At 35.7% G+C, this 19,726-nt stretch overlaps 1 protein-coding gene across 1 annotated transcript; it reads left to right on the top strand.

Annotated features, from left to right (window-relative positions):
• Positions 1 to 4,949: 4,949 nt before the first annotated feature.
• Positions 4,950 to 13,284, top strand: LOC115926889 (proline-rich protein 11-like). The gene is made up of 9 exons (XM_030992490.1): positions 4,950 to 5,059; positions 6,263 to 6,435; positions 6,990 to 7,176; positions 7,707 to 7,835; positions 8,259 to 8,583; positions 9,237 to 9,314; positions 11,584 to 11,720; positions 12,354 to 12,504; positions 12,920 to 13,284. Exons 4-9 carry the CDS (start codon positions 7,765 to 7,767, stop codon positions 12,992 to 12,994), a joined length of 837 nt encoding a protein of 278 aa, XP_030848350.1. The 5' UTR covers positions 4,950 to 5,059; positions 6,263 to 6,435; positions 6,990 to 7,176; positions 7,707 to 7,764; the 3' UTR covers positions 12,995 to 13,284.
• The last annotated feature ends 6,442 nt before the right edge of the window (positions 13,285 to 19,726 follow it).

Genomic DNA, 19,726 nt, shown 5'->3' with positions numbered 1-19,726 from the left:
ATATTTTCTTCTATATGGGTTCCTGTTGGTCCATTAGAGATCTTTCTTTGGGTTTCTAATGGTCCCATATTCTTAATTCCCTATTGAAACCAATAGACTTATTGGTTGTTACTTGTTAGAGGTGCAAAAGTTTCTGTTGGCTTCTATCGGTAAATCAATAATGATAAATCAAAAATCGATTTTAGCAACTGTCCACTAAAAAGGTATATTAAAAACTCAATTGCATTAACTCCATCACAGAGATCACTTGAAGTGAGTTTATTAAAAGAATGTCCCTTTTTTAAGTGGAGGCTTGTACTATCCCTTACAAAAAAGTTGTATAGAACTCTATAACATTCCAGATTCTCTATAGAACTTTTAAGGATTCTCTATAGAAAGCGGTTTCCTCTATAGAATTCTATAGAATAAGTTTTCTATAGATTTAGATTTCTATAGAAAAGTTAATTTTCTATAGAATTTTTAAGGTTGTCTATAGAAATCAGTTTCCTCTATACAATTCTATAGAATAAGTTTTCTATAGATTGAAATTTCTATAGAAAAGTAAATTCTCTATAGAATTTTTAAGGTTGTCTATAGAAATCAGTTTCCTCTATAGAATTCTTTAGAATAAGTTTTCTATAGATATAAATTTCTATAGAAAATTTAATATAAAAAATGGCGTCCCCACTTCTCTATAGAATTTTTAAGGATGTCTATAGAAACTTTTTTTCTCTATAGAATTTTATAGAATAAGTTTCCTATAGATCTAAATTTCTATAGAATTCTATAGAATTTTTTTCTATATGAAGATATGTATCTCATGCATATTCATGATAATTTGCATGTTTTCACAGAAAATGTAATTATCATGATCTGTCAAGCAAATGTGACAATTAACATCAATTTTGTGATTTATATTTTCTTAGTCAATTATTGTCAAATATAATATTATGTCCGATTTTTTTAAACATGTAACTTAAGACGTAAAATAGATATATTAATATATGTAATTTACTAACCAGTAAAAACATGTATAATTTTGTATATATGTATGTAAGATCTCCGCACTACTTAATTAACAATATACTCAACTGTATTTTGCTTCAAATGATCTTTGTGATGGAGCAATTGCAGGAGCCTACCCAGATAGCAAAATGTTGTGGGGCCCATCTGGGTTTTATCTGGTTACAACTGGGCTGGCCCACTTGGCCCAGATGGGCCAGCCCATCTATTGCCCACTTGGCCCATCTAGTTAGCCCATTTGGGTCCCAGATGGGCCCCATGTGGGGCCCAGCAATCTGCACCCGGGTTATAGAAGGGCCCCAGATGGGCGGCCCAGATTGGACCCACTTGGCCTAGATGGGCCCCACAATTGGCCCATCAATATACACAAGGGTTACCTATTGGGCACCAGATGGGCCATGTGGGTTATATGTGTGACCTACCACATTCTATATATGGGTCAAGTGGGTTCTATATGGGCCCCATATGGGCTATAAGCGGGTTTTTACATGGGATCCATATGGGCCAAGTGGGTTTGATATGGTCCCATATGATCCAATGTGGTTCTAAATGGGCTTCATTGTTTAAATGGGTTCTATTTTTACCCAGTTGCTGAATTCATTTATCCCATTTCAATTTCCAGGGTTACCAGTTGGGTTTAACTGGACCAGTCGTACCATTTGGCACAACTTTCAACCAGTTGTTAGCTCCAATTAGCAGTCTTAATTAGTAATTTATGTAGCACTTGTACTAATTAATTTTGCCGTTGGCAACAACACATCGTCTAAAATTTCCAATGTAAAGGCATTGGTATTAAGAAGACTTGGTTATTTTGCGGTGATGAGACATTTCCATATACTTGTATTTTATTGAATCTTTTTTCGGTCAATACTCATAGTTAGTGTTTTTCCTAATTCATGTTTAATTAAATGTAATGTATACAAAGTAGTGAAATGTCCTAATAATTCGTCGCCGTTTTCACGAACCGGCACAAGCCACCGAAATCCCTTCAAAATGTAGTTTTTATTTTTTTTGCATTTTTAGCATAAGTTATCAACAATCTTTCATCTCACCAAATTTCAGCATCCAAAACGCTTTAGTTTTTGAGATATCCATGGTTACACAAATGACAAAAACGACCCACGAGCCAAAAAGCACGATTCATATTTTCACGAACCGGCACGCGCCGTTATAAGTCAATGGGCTGTGCCGGTTCGTGAAAATTATCTTTGCGCTTACAAGACCTAGACGACGCGACACAGGCGGTTGTGCCGGTTCGTGAAAATAAAATACGCGCTAAGACAGCGCGAGCGCTTTTGTCTTGCGCGTAAAGTTACATAGGAAAAACGACACAGTGGCTTGTGCCGGTTCGTGAAAATATTTTTGCTACGTAAACAGCAAAATAATATTTTCACGAACCGGCACGAGAGTCCAAAGCTTCGTAATATTAATAGCAATTGTCATTATGCTTAACAAATGGAATGTATAGAAAATACAGAATATTTTCCTTTCATTGATATGTATTTTGTGATATAAAATTTGACATAAGGCATGTTTCTGGCGAATTCAAAACGGGCTAAACGTAAAACGCGTTTTTCTCAGAATGTACTTATTTCGTTGCGCGTTGGGCTGTGCCGGTTCGTGAAAACGGCGACGAATTAGCAATTTACATTTAATAGTATTTTCGAAATGAATTGCTTATAACTAAATCATCAGCAATTAGGAAAGATCCTGTAAATTCAGATAAATTGTAAAAAAACATAGATATGCACGCACCCCATATTCATTATGCAAATTCTGGGTATATTTTGTGGGTTTTGGGTGGGAAGGCCCATCTGGTATACATCTGGTTTTCAGCTGGGCGAAGACAATGTTGGACTTGCGATTTTCACCACCAAAAACCCACATGGGGCCCACAAGGGGCACATATGTGTTGGTACTTGTGGGTTTTTGGTGGGAAGGCCCATCTGGTATACATCTGGTTTTTAGCTAGGCCCAGCCGATGTTCGACGTGCGATTTTCACCACCAAAAACCCACATGGGGCCCACATGGGGCACATATGTGTTGGTACTTGTGGGTTTTTGGTGGGAAGGCCCATCTGGTATACCCCTGGTTTTTAGCTGGGCCCAGCCAATGCTCGACGTGCGATTTTCACCACCAAAAACCCACATGGGGCCCACATGGGGCCCACATGGGGCCCATATGCGTGGGTTCTGGGTGGGAAGGCCCATCTGGTTTTTGTATGGGCCACGTGGGCTTTAGCCATCCCATACAAAACCCAGATGGGCCCCAGATATTTTGCTATCTGGGTATATTATGGTGTAGTCGGTGGCTAGATGTCATGCAATATTGATTATTAATAATCAATTGATTGCTGGTCGCTACTGAATAGTAAACTGGTTTTCAACTGGTAAAAAATGGTCTATAGAATTATTTACAAAAAAAGTTCTATAGAATTCTATAAAAAAAATCTATAGAATTTCTATAGGCCATTCTTTCTATAGAATGTTTTATAGAGATTCTATAGAGGTCCGTTACAAATTTCTATAGAATTTTTATAGAAAAGTGGCCCACTTTTCTATAGAATCTCTATAAAACATTTCTATAGAATTCTATAAAACAAATTCTATAGAATTTCTATAGGCCATTCTATAGAATGTTTTAAAGAGATTCTATAGAGGTCCGTTATAGATTTCTATAGAATTCGTATAGAAAAGTGGCCCACTTTTCTATAGAATCTCTATAAAACATTTCTATAGAATTGCGTATAGAAATTCTATAGAATTTTTTTTATAGAATTCTATAGAACTTTTTTGTAAGGGATTCTAGATGATAAACATACATGTTGTGTCTTGGTTAGTTCGTTCGTTCGTGTCTCCTTAGATCAAGATCAATGTAATCTTGATCTCACTTGCTACAAAAGGCCGGCCGTGTCAGACACGTTGCCCCGGGGTACGAGATAGTAATCTTGGTTAGTAATCATTATAATCAATATATCTATTGCTAGAACGTGAATGTAATTGTAACATGGTCAGACAAATAATCTATTGGTCATTAGTTGCCGAAAGAAAATGAAAATCACAAAATTGATGCATGGTCATAAGTTACTTAACAAATTATGATAAATGTAAAGTAATCATGAATATGCATGAGATATATTAGGCTGTTGGTTTCTATGTTTCTCAATTTTATTGGTCATATTAGTTTCTATTGGTCCCATTGGGTTCTACATTGTCTCAAGTTGGTTTTCTATTGGTCCTATTCCTATTGGTTTCTATTTCTATTGGTTTCTATGGGTGCGATTGGTTTCTATTGGTTTCTGATGGTTTGAATGGTCTCTATTGGATTCAATTCTAGGGGTCCAACATAAACTGATAGACTCCAACAGAGACCAATATAATTGTTCTAATGGTCTCTATTATATGGGATTTTCGACCTGGGCTATATCTCAACGAACTACATCCCATCTTTCCTTATCTCTCAGTTTCTATTTCCCTCCCACTCCCTAGTCTCCGAGCTATATCTCTCTCTGCTCTCTCTCTCCCTCTCTCCCCCCCCCCCTCTCCGACACAGGCTCCTCCTCCTCCTCCTCCTCCTCCCCCTCTCCATCTTTTTCTCTACTGGTGATATTTTTCAGTACAAAGTGCTATCATGAGCAATAAACAATAATACCTAAATACTTTTTCTTCATGTGTCATATGTTTATACAATGTAGGCCTACTGTACTCTTGTCACACCAAGAATCCCAATTTTTACTTTTTAATACCTATTATTATCTTATTGTCTTCAAGTACAATCAGATGCCTTTGATTTTGCAATAAAAATAAATACTGTATTATACTATCATCAAAAAGTGGGCCTAAACACAATACATCGTTATTTATTTTTCACTGTCTTGAAATTACTTCTTTACCGTCATCTGAAAGGTACCATAAAATCATCGCTGAAATATCAACCCGCCGTTTCAACATAATATAAAGAATTCTGATTGGTTGAGCTCAATGTAAACGTCAGTTTGATCAGCTGGCAGCGGTAAATACGGAAACAGATGTGCCCTCCTAACTTTTAAGCCTTAAGGTAAGCAACTTCTAAAATTACATTTTATTACAGAAAAGAAAGAATTGATTAAATTAACTTCAGGGACATAAATGCTTTGCTCTTTTGTCTTATATACATTTATATTAATTTGAATAAGGCCCTGAATAACAGCTTGAATTGCATGCCCTCGCGTTGTGCCACTTCTGAATGTGGAGTTGTGTACAGTGGTAGTGATCGTGCATGTGATGATCTGTGTGTGTGATTACATTCATTGTCAATGCGTACGTCCGCAGCTCAGCTGCATGCAGCATTCAAAAAGGCAAAGGCCAGGGGCAGTATTTTAGATTGTTGTAAGTTTTGTCTCATCTGTTGTTGTATCTTCCAGACATAATAGAGTGCTAATATTGTTAAAAGTTGGTATTCTGCAAATTATCTTAGCCGGCCTTATTATTAATTATAATCTCTTGAATTGAAGGACCGCCGCGCCTCTAATTCTATCTTATCTTTTTCTTTGAGTTTGACACGCCCATTTTTGTGGACCCTACCAAATTAGTACCAATCAATACCAATCAATATCTATTATATATAAGCATGATAAGTACTAGCTAGTACTAGGTCAAAAGTTTGAGCACAGGCAAAGCTCAAAGAGATGTCAGAAAAGAAGACAAAAGTTACAACAATTTTCAGAAAACCAACTTGGTCAATCTATAAAACCAACAATAACAGCAAAGATACAACAATATTAGAGATAAAACAAGTTTCAGAACACGGCCTCAGGCCAAGCTGAATATAATAATTCATGAAAACATAAAAACATGGGGTTAGGAGCCCCTGAAGAAGTTTGAAAACAAACTTGTGGTTGGGGCACCAACCATGACACATATATCAAGAAATTAACAAAAACAACATTAACAGGAAAACAAATATACCGGGTATACAAAAGTATGCCATGTAATGCATTTTCAAAAATGAAACGCAACTTCATCTGTTTATCCAATGAGAATCACAGATTTGGTCAGTTCAAGGAATATCATTTGATGTAAGGAGTTGAGAGTTGCATTAAGATTTATGGCATACCATACCCCTAGAGATAGAAATACACCAGCAAATTACAATGCTTACTGTTTTCACATTCTTGGCTTTAATCCTGCTCTCTCTCTCTCTCTCTCTCTCTCTCTCTCTCTCTCTCTTTCTCTCTCCTCTCTCTTTCTCTCTCCCTCTCTATTTCTCTATTTCTACCAGATGAAGCACCGCAGCAATAAAGTGAACTTCTTGTCATTTTCATCTCGGCGTAAGAGAAGAGGCAATCGGAGGAAAGTTAGGGAACTGTCCAAAAGTCTGTCAGACTCAACAAATTCAGGACTCGTTGAGGAGAGTGGTGCTTCATGTACTATGGAGATTGATGTCTCTCAAATGTAAGCCTTTCAGTTATTGTAATGATTCTGGACATCTTTAAAAGTTGTAATTGATTTAGTCAAGATTATCACAAATTTGTAGACTTGCAGTTTCCTGGAACAATTTCTATTGGTTCGGATCATTTTGGTATTTTTACAAGATAGGAATGATAGCTGATTTGAAACTCTTTGGCATCTAAATGCAAGGTATCCAAATTTGATTAAGCGCTTTGTATCTACTTGTAGAAAAGGCGCTATACAAATGTTCATTATCATATCATATCATTGACAATTTGTAGTCAGATCTACAGTACTGCATGTAAATCATTCAAACCTAGAACAGGTGCCGATAAATTTAGCTCCAAGTGTAAAAGAAGATATAGTTCTGTATGCAAGTAATTGCTGATGGGCTGCCAAATTATCACATTTCGAATACTGGTACATTGTGGAAAGTGCATTGTTATACAAGTTTTGTACAAAGTCTTGTGTAATAAGTTTGTCCCCGTTTAGCATGACCAGTGACGAGAAAAAAAGAAAAATTGATTCTGAAACCTTTTTATATGTCTATGGCACAGGTTACTTGATGATGATGGTGATGGGGATCATGTCCAGGAGTTAGATCATTCATCATCATCTGCTGGCAGTATGATTCCATTCATAGATGCAAGCTCTTGGCTAGGAGCGGCTGGAGAACTGAGTCTAACCAAGCTGCCATCTGCTCTGTATCATGTGTGTAATTGGTGGAAAACCAAAGTGAACGAGGTAATGTAATGCAACAACTTTTTTAAAAATTTGTAGAATACTGCTCTGAAGGCATTAGTTAGCATAGGAGATACCTTTGGATGTTTCTGAAGCTTGGAATGCTTTAGCATGGTGTTTTGCTTCTTTGTAGGTCTTTCTGAAATCACACAGGACGTGGATCGTAATATAATGAAAAATAATAATAGTCTTTTTTTTCCCAGGCAAGCCTCCCTCAGTCATTAATCAAAAAGGTGTATTATTTTCTTCACAAAGTGTAAACTTGTGGTCATTTCATTATTTTTTTTAAATTCTAAGATGGTGAAAGCTATGAAATTTGAGTGTTTAGTAATTTGATAAAAAAAGGTTAAGAAATATAGAAGCATGATTGTTGTCTTCTTTATTCTTATATCCTCTTTATTTCACTAATATACTAATCTTGAAATAACTGACTTGAAATTAAGTGTTACTATGCTAATTGTAATTTATAATGACAGAGTAATGAATACAGGATAAGATGGAACAAATTATTTGCTTAAATACAACTACTACAGAGCTTTGAGCTGGCGAAGGATGTAGTGTTTCCATCTCGTGTTTACCGGAGAGAGCTTTATGCCACTCAGGAGCAGATTAATCTCCTACAAGAACAGCTTCAGAGAGTCAAACAAGAGATGGAATCTAAGGTAAGGGGTTCTTATATGGAAGCCAGTATGAAGATTTCATTCATTTTTTTCTTCTTTTCATTCTATGATTTATTTATGTATACACATACATGTATGTTATAGGCCTATCCTTTAAACAAAAAATGTTTTTAAGACGTCTGTCAAAATTCTCCTTTTAGATCATTGAATAAAATAAATTATATGTATATGTTTTGACAACTTTCGCTGCTGTAAAGAAATGTGAAAACCTTATTAAGTTTGTAAGAGTGCTAAATAATATTCAACTGTATTTACATGTACATACTCATGTCAAGAGAATAATTGTTAGGCATGGTAAACAAGAAATGTGATGTGATATTGTTTATTTACATTATGGAAAAAAAACTCTGGTTTTCCCCAATTACTTTCAATGCATTTGTGATTATTTTGTGTCACATATTTCAGAACTCTGCTACAAACATTCCTGCAGTCACAAGTTGCTCCCATTGTTGCTGTCCACTACACAGCTCTACAACCACCACACATACTGTACTGGGTACAGTACATCAACTTTTATCATTATCACCAGGATCCTCAGCTCCACCTACTCTACCACCACCACCACCACCACCACCACCAGCAGCACCACCGACACCACCACCACCAGCAGCTCTTATGCCTCCCCCTCCTCCTCCCCCGCCGCCCCCCTCCTCCTCCAGCAGTTGCACCACCCAAAGACTGGAGACTAAATTTACCAAAGAGGAAAAAAGGCCCCAACAGTGGCAAAAAGGTAATTCTATAATTTGATTACAGTGTACAATTATGTGAGTCATGGACCTCTTGTACCATGTGGGTATGTAGATCTGTGAATGAACGGAGGATTTGTTGCTATGCTGTCTACTTTTCCACTCAATAATAATCAATATCAATATCCTATTTTAGGTTTTACTATTCCTAACTGAGATTCAAATTATAATCCAGGTATTTACTAATGTTCATTTCATAAATGGATAAAAATTCCTTTCAGTATGTACTAGTACCTCCTCTGAAAGTTCTATAATACTTTTGCCAGAAATTTGAACATCATTATGGAATAGGGATTGGATAAGCCTCCCACCCAAACAAGAATATAATTTTGAATTCCTGCTGTCTTTGTGTGATACTGTAAAACTTGTATTACATTGAAACCTATCGTTGCAGAGCATACATGTATCCAGCAAGTCATTATGATGGTCTCACTCTAGCAACGATCCTAGCAATCTATTAGAGTCTTTAGAAAAGGCACAAATCCAAGCAGCTTTGTGTGCATGTGTTGTTAGGCCTGCAAACAATACACATCACTAAAGTGTGTTTGTGAATACCTTATCATTTTGCCTTTTCACTAAAACAGTTAATAATGCCTTTAGTTTACACTGTTTCCGTTCATATCTTTTCCAACGCCAGGAATCCAATACGAATCCTGGGATTTCTTTGGCTGATATCAAAGGAGTGAAACTAAAGAAAGTGGACAGGAAAAATAAGGTGAGATCATATTATCCCATTGCCTACAGAAACTGATTGCTCCTGTATTGAAGCCTATGGAAATAAGTGACTTCAGTAGTCAATGGCTTAAAGCCCCACTGTCCTACTTGTAGCCACTTGTTCCCTCTATATAGAAAACTTCCCCAATCGGTGCCTGTTGGTTCCCCATGATCCTCTTTTTCTTATGTTCATTGAGAGCTGAGTTAATGAGATAGCCACCTGTCAGTGACCTTGCTGTGTGGTCTAATCCCTTCTGGCCCAGTAGTATTGACGGTCTTTAAAGGCCAGCTGTACTAGTTATGTATGGTAGTGAAACATTGACTTTAGCCTCTGATACTAAAAAGCGTTTGGAAAGTTTCGAAATGTGGTTTTTAAGAAGAATGATGAAAATCCCCTGGACTGACAAAGTTAGTAATGAGGAAGTTCTTACACGAGCTGGAGTGCAAAGGAAAATGATACGTGAGATGTTGATTACCCGGTAGGCAGTTGCAGTTCATGGGTCCATTACACATAAAGAAGGCCTAGAGAATCTTGCTTTGACAGGGAAAATTGTGGGAAGAAGGAGGATACTTTGGATGGACAGTCTGCAGAAATTGTTGGAAGAGAGAGGAGTGAAAGAACTGGGAGTGGCACTAATACAGAAGGCTAGGAGCCGAGGGTTGTGGAACAGCTTGATCGCCAAAGTCAAACGATATGGCACTTAGAGAGAGAGAGAGAGAGAGAGAGTACTAGTTTGGCCAGGAGGGATTAGACCACACAGCGTGGTCAATGACAGGTGGCTATCTCATCAACTCAGCTCTCAATTAACATAAGAAAAAGAGGATCATGGGGGACCAATGGTTACCGATTAGAGATAGTTTTCTATGTAGAGGGAGCAAGTAGCTACAAGTAGGACAGTGGGGCTTTAATAGTCTTTGGAGCACCTTAGTAAAGCAATTTAAATTGACTTCACTGTCAATCTCAGATGAGTGGTTGAGGGTTCAAATCTCTGCCTGGTGCATATATCCTGCTCAATACCATTCATCACCGGTCAGTCTCCTCTTGGTCCATGTCATGATGTGATAAGAAGGAATGTGGCAGGAATCACTCCTTGAAATGGGCGATGATGAAGTCGTTGGTAGTTAAATGGTAGAACTCAATCTTTGAGATTTCTGAGATATTGTTGAATATAGACAAGATTTGATGATGGTAGTATAATAATAATATCGAATATTTAGTATGTTCTCATCCAATCAAATGCCATGATTTCATTAGTGTGTAATGGTTATTTTAACTTGTTAATTTTTTTTTATGAAACAGGGCCTTATGCTGTTTGGTATGAAGGCATTAAAGATGACCAGTCACCAAAGTCCGAAAAGGATTTTTTTTAATTTCTTTCTCTGAATCTTTTTTTTTCCATGCCGGTACAGAGCTGCCAACGATTCCGTTTTTGCCGGAATTACTCCGTTTTTTCTACATAAAATACGTCTTTTAATAATTTTTTTTTTTTTTTTTTTTTTTTACATACCGCACATTAAACAACTGCCCTAAGATGGTGATTTGATCACAAATTCCTTTTTTTTGCTTGATATTCCTTTTTTTTGCCATCATGACTCCTTTTTTTGGTCGCACAAGGTTGGCAGCTCTGCTGGTATACTATATATTCATATAATCGGCTTCCATTAGCTATACAATTCCTTCTGTAATGAGAAATTCAAAATTATTGTCTCAATGAAGGTAACAACTGTCTAATGAGTGGACTGGTTGAAAAAACTGTACACACATGCATGTGAAGGGAACCCTAGTCGGATGTGCATTTCTTTTTTCTTCTTCTTTTTTGTTTTTTTTTCCTTTTTAATGTTATCCCTGTATCCTCTATCATATTCCTTAACAGTCTACCGACAGAATGCCGGAATAACATGTTATTGTTGATTATATACATGTATACTAGCTGTAAACGAATATATTTGTATGTGATTGTTTCCATATCATAGCCTTTGACCTACTGTTCTGCTGATGGTGCACTCTGTTTCATGATGACTAATGATCTCTCAGCACAATCGCGTGCCTTGGGCCCTTTGAAAAAAGCATCGTACCCTAAATTCATAGACACTTCCACGAAATACATGTGTTGAACCAATTTAGTTTTCTATGATACCTACATTTGATGGGGTGAAGTGCAGCTACATGTATGTGAAATAGTCCCCTTTGTTCAGCATTCCAGCTACATCCAAATTAAAAGCAAGACACTTTCTTAACATTGTGTTGCTAATGCTATTTCCTTTGACAGAAGTCTGGCTCCTCTACAGCAGGTGGTGGTGGTCCTCTTGTAACATTGTTAGATCTTCAAGCTGTACAACTCAAGAAATCCTTCAAGCATCCAACTCAATCCACTCAAATCACATCTCCCATGAATCTTAGGACAAGGTGAGTGTTTATCAAGGAAACCAATCTCCACATAATATGTTGCTCTGCGATGCATGTTAGGGAATCCATGATGCTTTCCAATCACCTTAATACTTCTGCAAAGAAATGATTGAATAGACAACTATGATTGCAACAGTTGACACCCTTATTTGGACTCACACTCGCATGAAATATGGAGTAAGCAGAAGTTAGCTACAAATTGACTTCCATGCTGCCTTATAGTCGACACATATGAAATATATAAAGGCAACTGCGTCTACCTTTGGATCACATGAAATAAAAACAGTGAACAATGATATGCAGTTAACTCTGCATTACTCCAAGTCGCACAAATCTAATTTTCCCTTTTAAGTTGAATCAATTTTCCTAAACCAATCTATGCAAAATGTGTAATTTACACTTCATAATTTGAACTATTTTTTGCTGTCTCAAAAGATCTGATGCATAGATGAATGTAATTAGTTATCGAATAGATTTTTTCAACCCATATCATGATAATTTTGATGTTATTAAATAAAACCTTTTCTCTTTGTTATTTCAGTATAGTATCAATAAATATTGAGCACATATTAATGACATTTTAATGGCATAAATTTTCAGGCTGTTATATAAATGTACCTTGTATTTTGACAGGCTATCATTAGAGGCAATAGAGTTTAGGACCTCTCTGAAGAGGGTTGGCTTTCCCAGGAGTCCAGGAGGTACCCCGTTACGCACCAAGCCTGCTGAAAGTGGAGTGGGTCTTACTCCTATCATGACTAGGGCCCTCAAGAGGAAATTTAGGGTGAGTAAATTAATATGCTCTTCCTTGTGATGAAGACAACTTTAATGTAGATCATATTATCTGAGGTACTTATTTATCCTGAACTGTTTCATGAAGCATTCAGGAAAGCTACATGCGGCCCCTCCCCCCCCCCCCCCCCCCCGAATAACATTTGCACTGCGTCAAAAAGAAGTATTTTCTTTTTTGTATTTCCCAACTTCCAAATATATGCTACCCACGCTGAGGTTCTTATGATCCCTGCATATAACATATATTTCTCCAGATTGAGGTGCCTGTAAAATTCAATCTATGTAAGTAACTTGTAAGAATTGTAAAGCCTTTTGCATATTAATAATTGAGTTGTTCTATTGCAGTCCTGAACTTCATGATTTTCGTCTTTCTATTTCAATTGAATTTTGTTTTTGTTTTATTGTAGAGTGTGACAACTCCTCATCGATCACCTTGTAGTAGCGATACATCACCTGCCACACCACCGGGGTTTAGAATCTGAGGTCAAAGGTCACCCATCCACCATTCAGAAGAGAACACTTTACATCTCTACACAACCAAATATTTCTCATGTGACTATTGAGCTTGTTTCTACATGCTGAGTTCATAGCAAAAAATGAATAAGGAGACATCAAACCACCCAAGGGAGATTTGGGTATTTGAAGAAAAAAAATTCTTCACAGTCAGTGGAAAATGTCCTGTTTTGGTAAGCTTTCACTCGCTGTGCTGCAGGATTTTTCAGACCTTTGTCATAGCTGGCAATGATGAACTATAGTGATAGTGATGATGTTGATTAGGATGTGGGTGATGATAATGACAGTACTAAGATTTATGATGGTGATAGTGATGATGACAATGATGATGCTGATGTTGATGTTGTTGATGATGGTGATGATAATGACAGTAATGATAGTTATGATGGTGATGGTGATGGTGATGACGATGATGATGTTATTGATGATGGTAATGATAATGACAGTTATGATTGTGATGGTGATGGTGATCACTGAAGAGGTTCATCTGATTGGTAATTTAACTTAATTAATTTTTTCTTCATAATCAGTAGAAATTGTCCTGCTTTGGTAAGCTTTCACTCGCTGTGCTGCAAGCTTCTTCAGACCTCTGTCTGAGGGAGCATTGTCAAAAGACATTGGCCTTTACTCAACAAGATGTTTTACTGTTCACTTAGAATGTATTTAAACTGCAATATCTCTTTGTAGAAGTAATACATGAAGCTTATATTTTGAATACATTAATGTGCCAAAGAAAGCCATACATCAAGAGAGAAAGATGTTTTCATGAATCATACACTTTAAGGTAATCTTGAGTTATGGTATTGAGGGAAAATAAAGATAAATTCTTCTAGAATCATACGACTCCTTTACTAAATGTTCAAATGAATGATAGGGATAAATTGCCAAATAATTTTGTTATGAAGAGGCTTAATGTTGACAAGTTTTCTTAGTGTCAGCCTGTGTGTAAAATCATTTGATCCTGCTATATTTGTATTAATTCATCACACAAACCAATACAGGTGGACTCATGACCTAATTATAGTACATGACAAGTTCAAAGGTCAAAGGTCAAATCAAATGTTGTTAATCGTAGGCCCTTATTCTAATATCTGTACAAGGTTGAGTTGCCAGCAAACAACATATGCCTGTACTATAAGTGCATTTAGTCAGTGAACCATCAGTTTTCTCATGTTAATTCAACCTGGCGCCAGATAGTGTTTTAGTTCACTTTGCGCTGTAATGACACATAAATGTAAATCTTGTATTATTGATTGCTGTATATTTTTTTAATGCATGTACACAAACATTTGCAAATGGTCATTGGTATTTAGTGATTATAGGCTAAGTTATATTGGATATGCAGTTGCATTGTTCCAATTATATTTTTGATATTCCATATTTCTATTGAAGATTTTTTACATTGCTTTTTTCCTCTTTTCTATTGCTGATGTATTTATAGTCATCATGTAAATATTTTATTTTCAAACATAATATGTCAATTTACTCATGAAAACTCATAGATATGTTTATTTTGTTTAAATATCTTGCTACATATATTATGCTTATAGTGATTGAGTAATGGATAGTGAAAGTGGGTTTATGTATGATCACTTCATCAAGCTATACTTGATAAAGAGTTGTTCACTTTGCCTTTTGATGTAGGTGGAGTATTACGCTACAGAAATTTCCTGCTGTTTCCCGGAATTTTACAAATTTCTTGTGAGTAGAGGATACATTTTATCTATATGGAATGCATTTACGTATTTTACTATGACAGGCAAGATGTCACCTACTATAAACTTTTTTTGAGAGAGAGACATATTTATACATTATATTCCGGTGAACGGAGGATAAGTTTGTATTTATATTGAATGCATTTATGGATGTGTTTTCTTTTTCAGCAATTTTGATATAATAACGTATTAGTGAGCAGATGTAATGTACATTAATACATCCTTACATCTGACTCATATGTTGTAAGTTTCAGAGGCAAGTCCTTTGGTCATGCAGGGCACAGATGCCAAATTTGTTTGAAAGTAAAAGAGCATGGCTAATGTAGTGACTTCAAGGTAAAGTGTTACAATACATATTAATAATAACAGTGAAAAACATGTACTACTAAATTCATGAAGCACATGATATGTACTAGCTTCTCGATGTGCTTCTTGTGTAATAAATAAAGTCTTTCAAATTTTGACCTATTTTTATTTCAGTACATAAGCTTGAGATTCAAAACCTGTCTTCCATTCAAGTTAGATATTTAATGTACGATACAATGTATTAAATGTTTTTGTTGAACTGCATGTTTGTCAGTTAAGTTTTAAATGTTTTGTTAAGATTAGAATTTTCGCTCATTAAAGAAGATCACAAAAGACTAAGAGTTTTAGTAGTTAAATACTAGAAAATATTTTGCGCTGGGATTGTAGATTCTTTAACTTCAATCTATCACATTCATTCAATGATGACTTCATTTTTACAGGAAGTAGTGGTATGGTGGCTCAATTGAATTTGTAGCTGATATAACCTGTGGATGTACAATTATGATGTATTTTGTATTCATGACATTCATTGAGTCACAATACAAGTGGTTTTCAATTACTGTCTATTTATGCTACTACTGGATCATTGGTGCATTATTTAATTATGTGTATATATATCAACCTTTGAGCATTTCTATCAAATTTGATGTAAAGTTTTTGATTTTTGTGTTATTTGTATTATAAACATTTATAATATCTAGAATTAGTAAAGCAAAAAATTATATACGTATAAATTGCCTAATTAGTGTTTGTACAATTTTTTTAAAAATTATACTACAAATTTCAAAGAACTTTGGCCTCCACCATATGTCAATTTTGACAGTACTAATTTATCATGAATAATATGCTTCATTAGATAGCGTATGGCATGAATTATTAACTACAGCAGATTATATGCAACTTGTATTTGTGCTTATATATTTTAGAGTTAGGTTTATGATAAAAGTTTTTCTTTTATTACTCAAAAGTTGCAATAAAAAGCTCTATTTAGCATTTGCTTATGATCATATTTGAAAAGAATGATGTACATGTCGTTTTTGATTGACTTGGGCTGATTTGTGTGGGGTTAGAGATGTGTGTGTGTGTGTATGTGTGTAAGAGTGTCTGAGAGGGGATGTGCTGAGACGTTGGCGACCATGGAGTGCCACAACTCTCTGTCCCATATTCTATGAAGTAATTCATTCTCCCCAAGATCAATTCCATTTTCAGAAATCCCACTCCTTGAGCTACTCATCCACAGAGTCCTCCTTCAACCCCAACTCCTCCTCCCCCTCGATTCTTCCAGTCAGTGCAAGATTTTCCAAACCATTCTTTCTAATAACATGACCCCAAAAAATCAATTCCTGGCAAAAAATTTACACCAAATCGCACGAATTGAGTTTGAAAATTCGACTTTTCTTCAGCTTGAGGAGCACAACTGACGTCCGAAAATTCCAGGTCGATCAAGCGAAAACAGAACAAACCAAAACAAAAATTAACCAAACATAATGTGAAAATTAAAACAAATGAGGACACAAAAATCAAACCAACAAACAATGAAATATCACTTCAATCTTGGGGGGTGGGGGTGGGGGGCTGTGCCCCTGTCTGTCTCTCCCTGTCCTGTCTCCCACTGTATATCTTAAATGGGAATTCCGTTTCGATTACTTAAGAAGGTGATATATTAACTTGTGGTTCTACATGTAAATTAATTTTGTATCGTTACGTTTTTCCATTTATCATTTATACCAACCGCAATACAAACACTGTCAACGTTTAGGCTAAAAACAGAATTTTATCTTTTTGTCCAAAAATATGACGTGGCGTCTTCAATTCAGTGTATATAATGATGAACAAAGGTCACAGAGTTTTGCATTCAGCACCTACATTGCACACGGCCCCATAAACCCTTCTGAGCTGAACACATTATGTTATATCATGTTAAAATTAAAGTACCCAAATACCTCATTACAAACAGTATATTTTTTGTTATTCTAAGACTAATATCATTCTCACACTGAGACATTACAGTTGGTTATTCATTTTTATTAGGCCTCGTGTAATGGTATTTTTTTTACATATAGGCCTAATTGGCTAAGTTAAGTATTGCACGCGGCCCTCAAGTCATTGGCAGACGTAAACATATTTTGTGATACTACATGACGTATATCAATACCCTTTTGACAATCTATTTTGTATTGATTTGGTGAGATAAAGATTATGGGTCATGCACTATTCTCCAATGTAAGCTGAGCTTGATGAAATAACATCTGCGTCATTACCACCAATCGTGGTGGATTTCGATCAACCTCCAAGTCAAACTTTTGTTTTTGAAAACATGGAGGGGTAAAGAATATGTATAGATTGAATAATATTTCAATTAATTATTAAAAAAACGTTCAGATGCTATGTTATTGAATGGATCTCATCAGCTACTGTAATGTTCATCACCAAGTCTGTAAAAACTGGTCCTTATTTCAATTAAACTCAATTAAGAAAGTTCTTTATTCAATTAAAAACAAATCATCATGAGAAAAACTGGTTTAACATAACATCATGGTACATGTATGGTCCTTCATTCACTTTACTCTAATGCACTATTTTGTTGTTTGTATCTGCCCATACTTTTTCTGAGACATTACTTTCAAAATGATTGTATAGGTCCTATATCTCATTCTGATATGAAAACTGAATAGAGGATTAAGAGGGAAAATACACCCTGCTAATATAGTCAAGATAGTGTGAGTTGTTGACCAAAAGATGAGGAAAGATATGAATAAAAGTCTGAGGAAAAAGTTACAAGGCAATTTTAATTTTGTGATGGAACATTGTGTTCACTGACAGCTACTGGGGAACTACGGCGTTGACAGTGATCATGTGACTGAGATCCTAGATACATTCAATTCTTACATCGTACCCTCCCCGGGTACCCTTGCTCAACGTCGATTGATATTCTCATACATGGACCCTTGTAAGATAGAAAATAATTGTTTTCACATAATCATTGCACGAAGGTTTCATGAACCTTTTTGCAAATTGATCTTTATAGAACGATTAACAATTTGTATTTATCAAAGCAGAATTAACAAACAAACAAAGCTTTTAAATGTCGTATTTTGAACGAGTTGAAGCGTTTGGTAAATATAGAATCAATCATAATTTGGCGCTCACGTAACCTCATGACAATGTTATATTGATTGATTGATTGACTAATTGATTTCATTAGTTGACAGGATAGTATAGTAATAATGACTGCTTTGAGAGACATAGTTCATGATAATTAACAGTTCCCATTTACTACAATAAACCATTTTTTAGAAAGTGATCACACAGATTTTGATTCATGAACGATTATTTCGATGGCGGAAAAACATGTTTCGTCTCTATCTTTGTTTTATTATGCATTCCCTTGGTAAATCTTATGTATGAGGCAATCTTGCTATATGGAATGTGATACAAACCAATACAAAACCTACAATGAACGTACGCTATAGTGAATACTCGGTGGGTTGGATTGATCGGACGGTTAGAGAAGGCTTCATTAGAACATAATATGTACATTTTTATTCTTCTTTAAAAGTGCAGCCAGTTTCTACATCAAGAGGTGATCACAACAAAGTTTTGAGAGTACATCTCCGAAATTGTATGTTCCGAAATAATAATAATAATGATAACAATTATGACGATAATAATAATAATGAGAATAATTTTAATGATCGTAATAATCATAATATTGAAGATAATAAATCATAAACATAATCATACAACCACTAAGACTAGTGAAACTATTCAGAGGCTAATTATGAAATTAAGAAAAGTAATGTAGGAGAAATACAAAAAAGACCACATACTAATTGTGTTGAATTGCTTTCAAGATGTTATATCTTGGTTTTGTAGATCAGTGGCAGCTAAACCCCTCCTTTCTATTTGTTGTCCTTTGACGTAAAGTGTTCAGAGTTGCACACGGCCCTCAATTCAATACGTGTGGCCAGGTCAATATCTTCTGCGATTTAGAGCATATGTTAGTAAATGACTATCAACATCCCCTAATCATAGTCTATTTTGTATTGATTTAGTGAGATTAAGATTATGCGATGTGCACGATCCTCATTTAGAAGCTTACCTGGATAGAATAACATCTGCATCATTCTCATCAAACATGGACTCCCTTGGATGATCCTCTAAGTCAAACATTTGTCTCTGGGGTAAAGATGTATGGAAGATGTGCTGGCTGATTATAACCCCATAACCAAAGGCAATACCATACTCAATAATCATATCAATAATCATAACCCACTGCTATAACCATAATCATATACATTTTCTATCCATGTACATGTACGAATATTTCGGAGATATTTTCGTGAATCCGCCTTATATCTCAGGGAACTTTTTGTCCCTTCTTATTGTATTTGCCTGCACAATTCGTTATAATAGCTGATTTTTGTTTTCCTATTTTAATATCTTTCTCCCTTTTTCTTTTCACAGTCTCTGCCCTGTAGCGCTCTTTATCTTCCTCCACATGAACCTTTCTGCCCCCCTTCTTTTTCTTCTTCTACCCCCTCCTCTCTCTCTCTCTCTCTCTATCTCTATCTCTCTCCCTCTCTCTCTCTCTCTCTCTCTCTCTCTCTCTCTCTCTCTCTCTCTCTCTCTATATATATATATATATATATATATATCTACCTCAATCTATTATCTCGC

The sequence above is a fragment of the Strongylocentrotus purpuratus genome, unplaced genomic scaffold (assembly GCF_000002235.5).
Source record: "Strongylocentrotus purpuratus isolate Spur 01 unplaced genomic scaffold, Spur_5.0 spur5_scaffold_2, whole genome shotgun sequence".
NCBI lineage: Eukaryota > Metazoa > Echinodermata > Echinoidea > Camarodonta > Strongylocentrotidae > Strongylocentrotus > Strongylocentrotus purpuratus.
The sequence above is the reverse complement of the archived record's forward strand: the minus strand, read 5'-3'. Positions and strand labels throughout refer to the sequence as shown.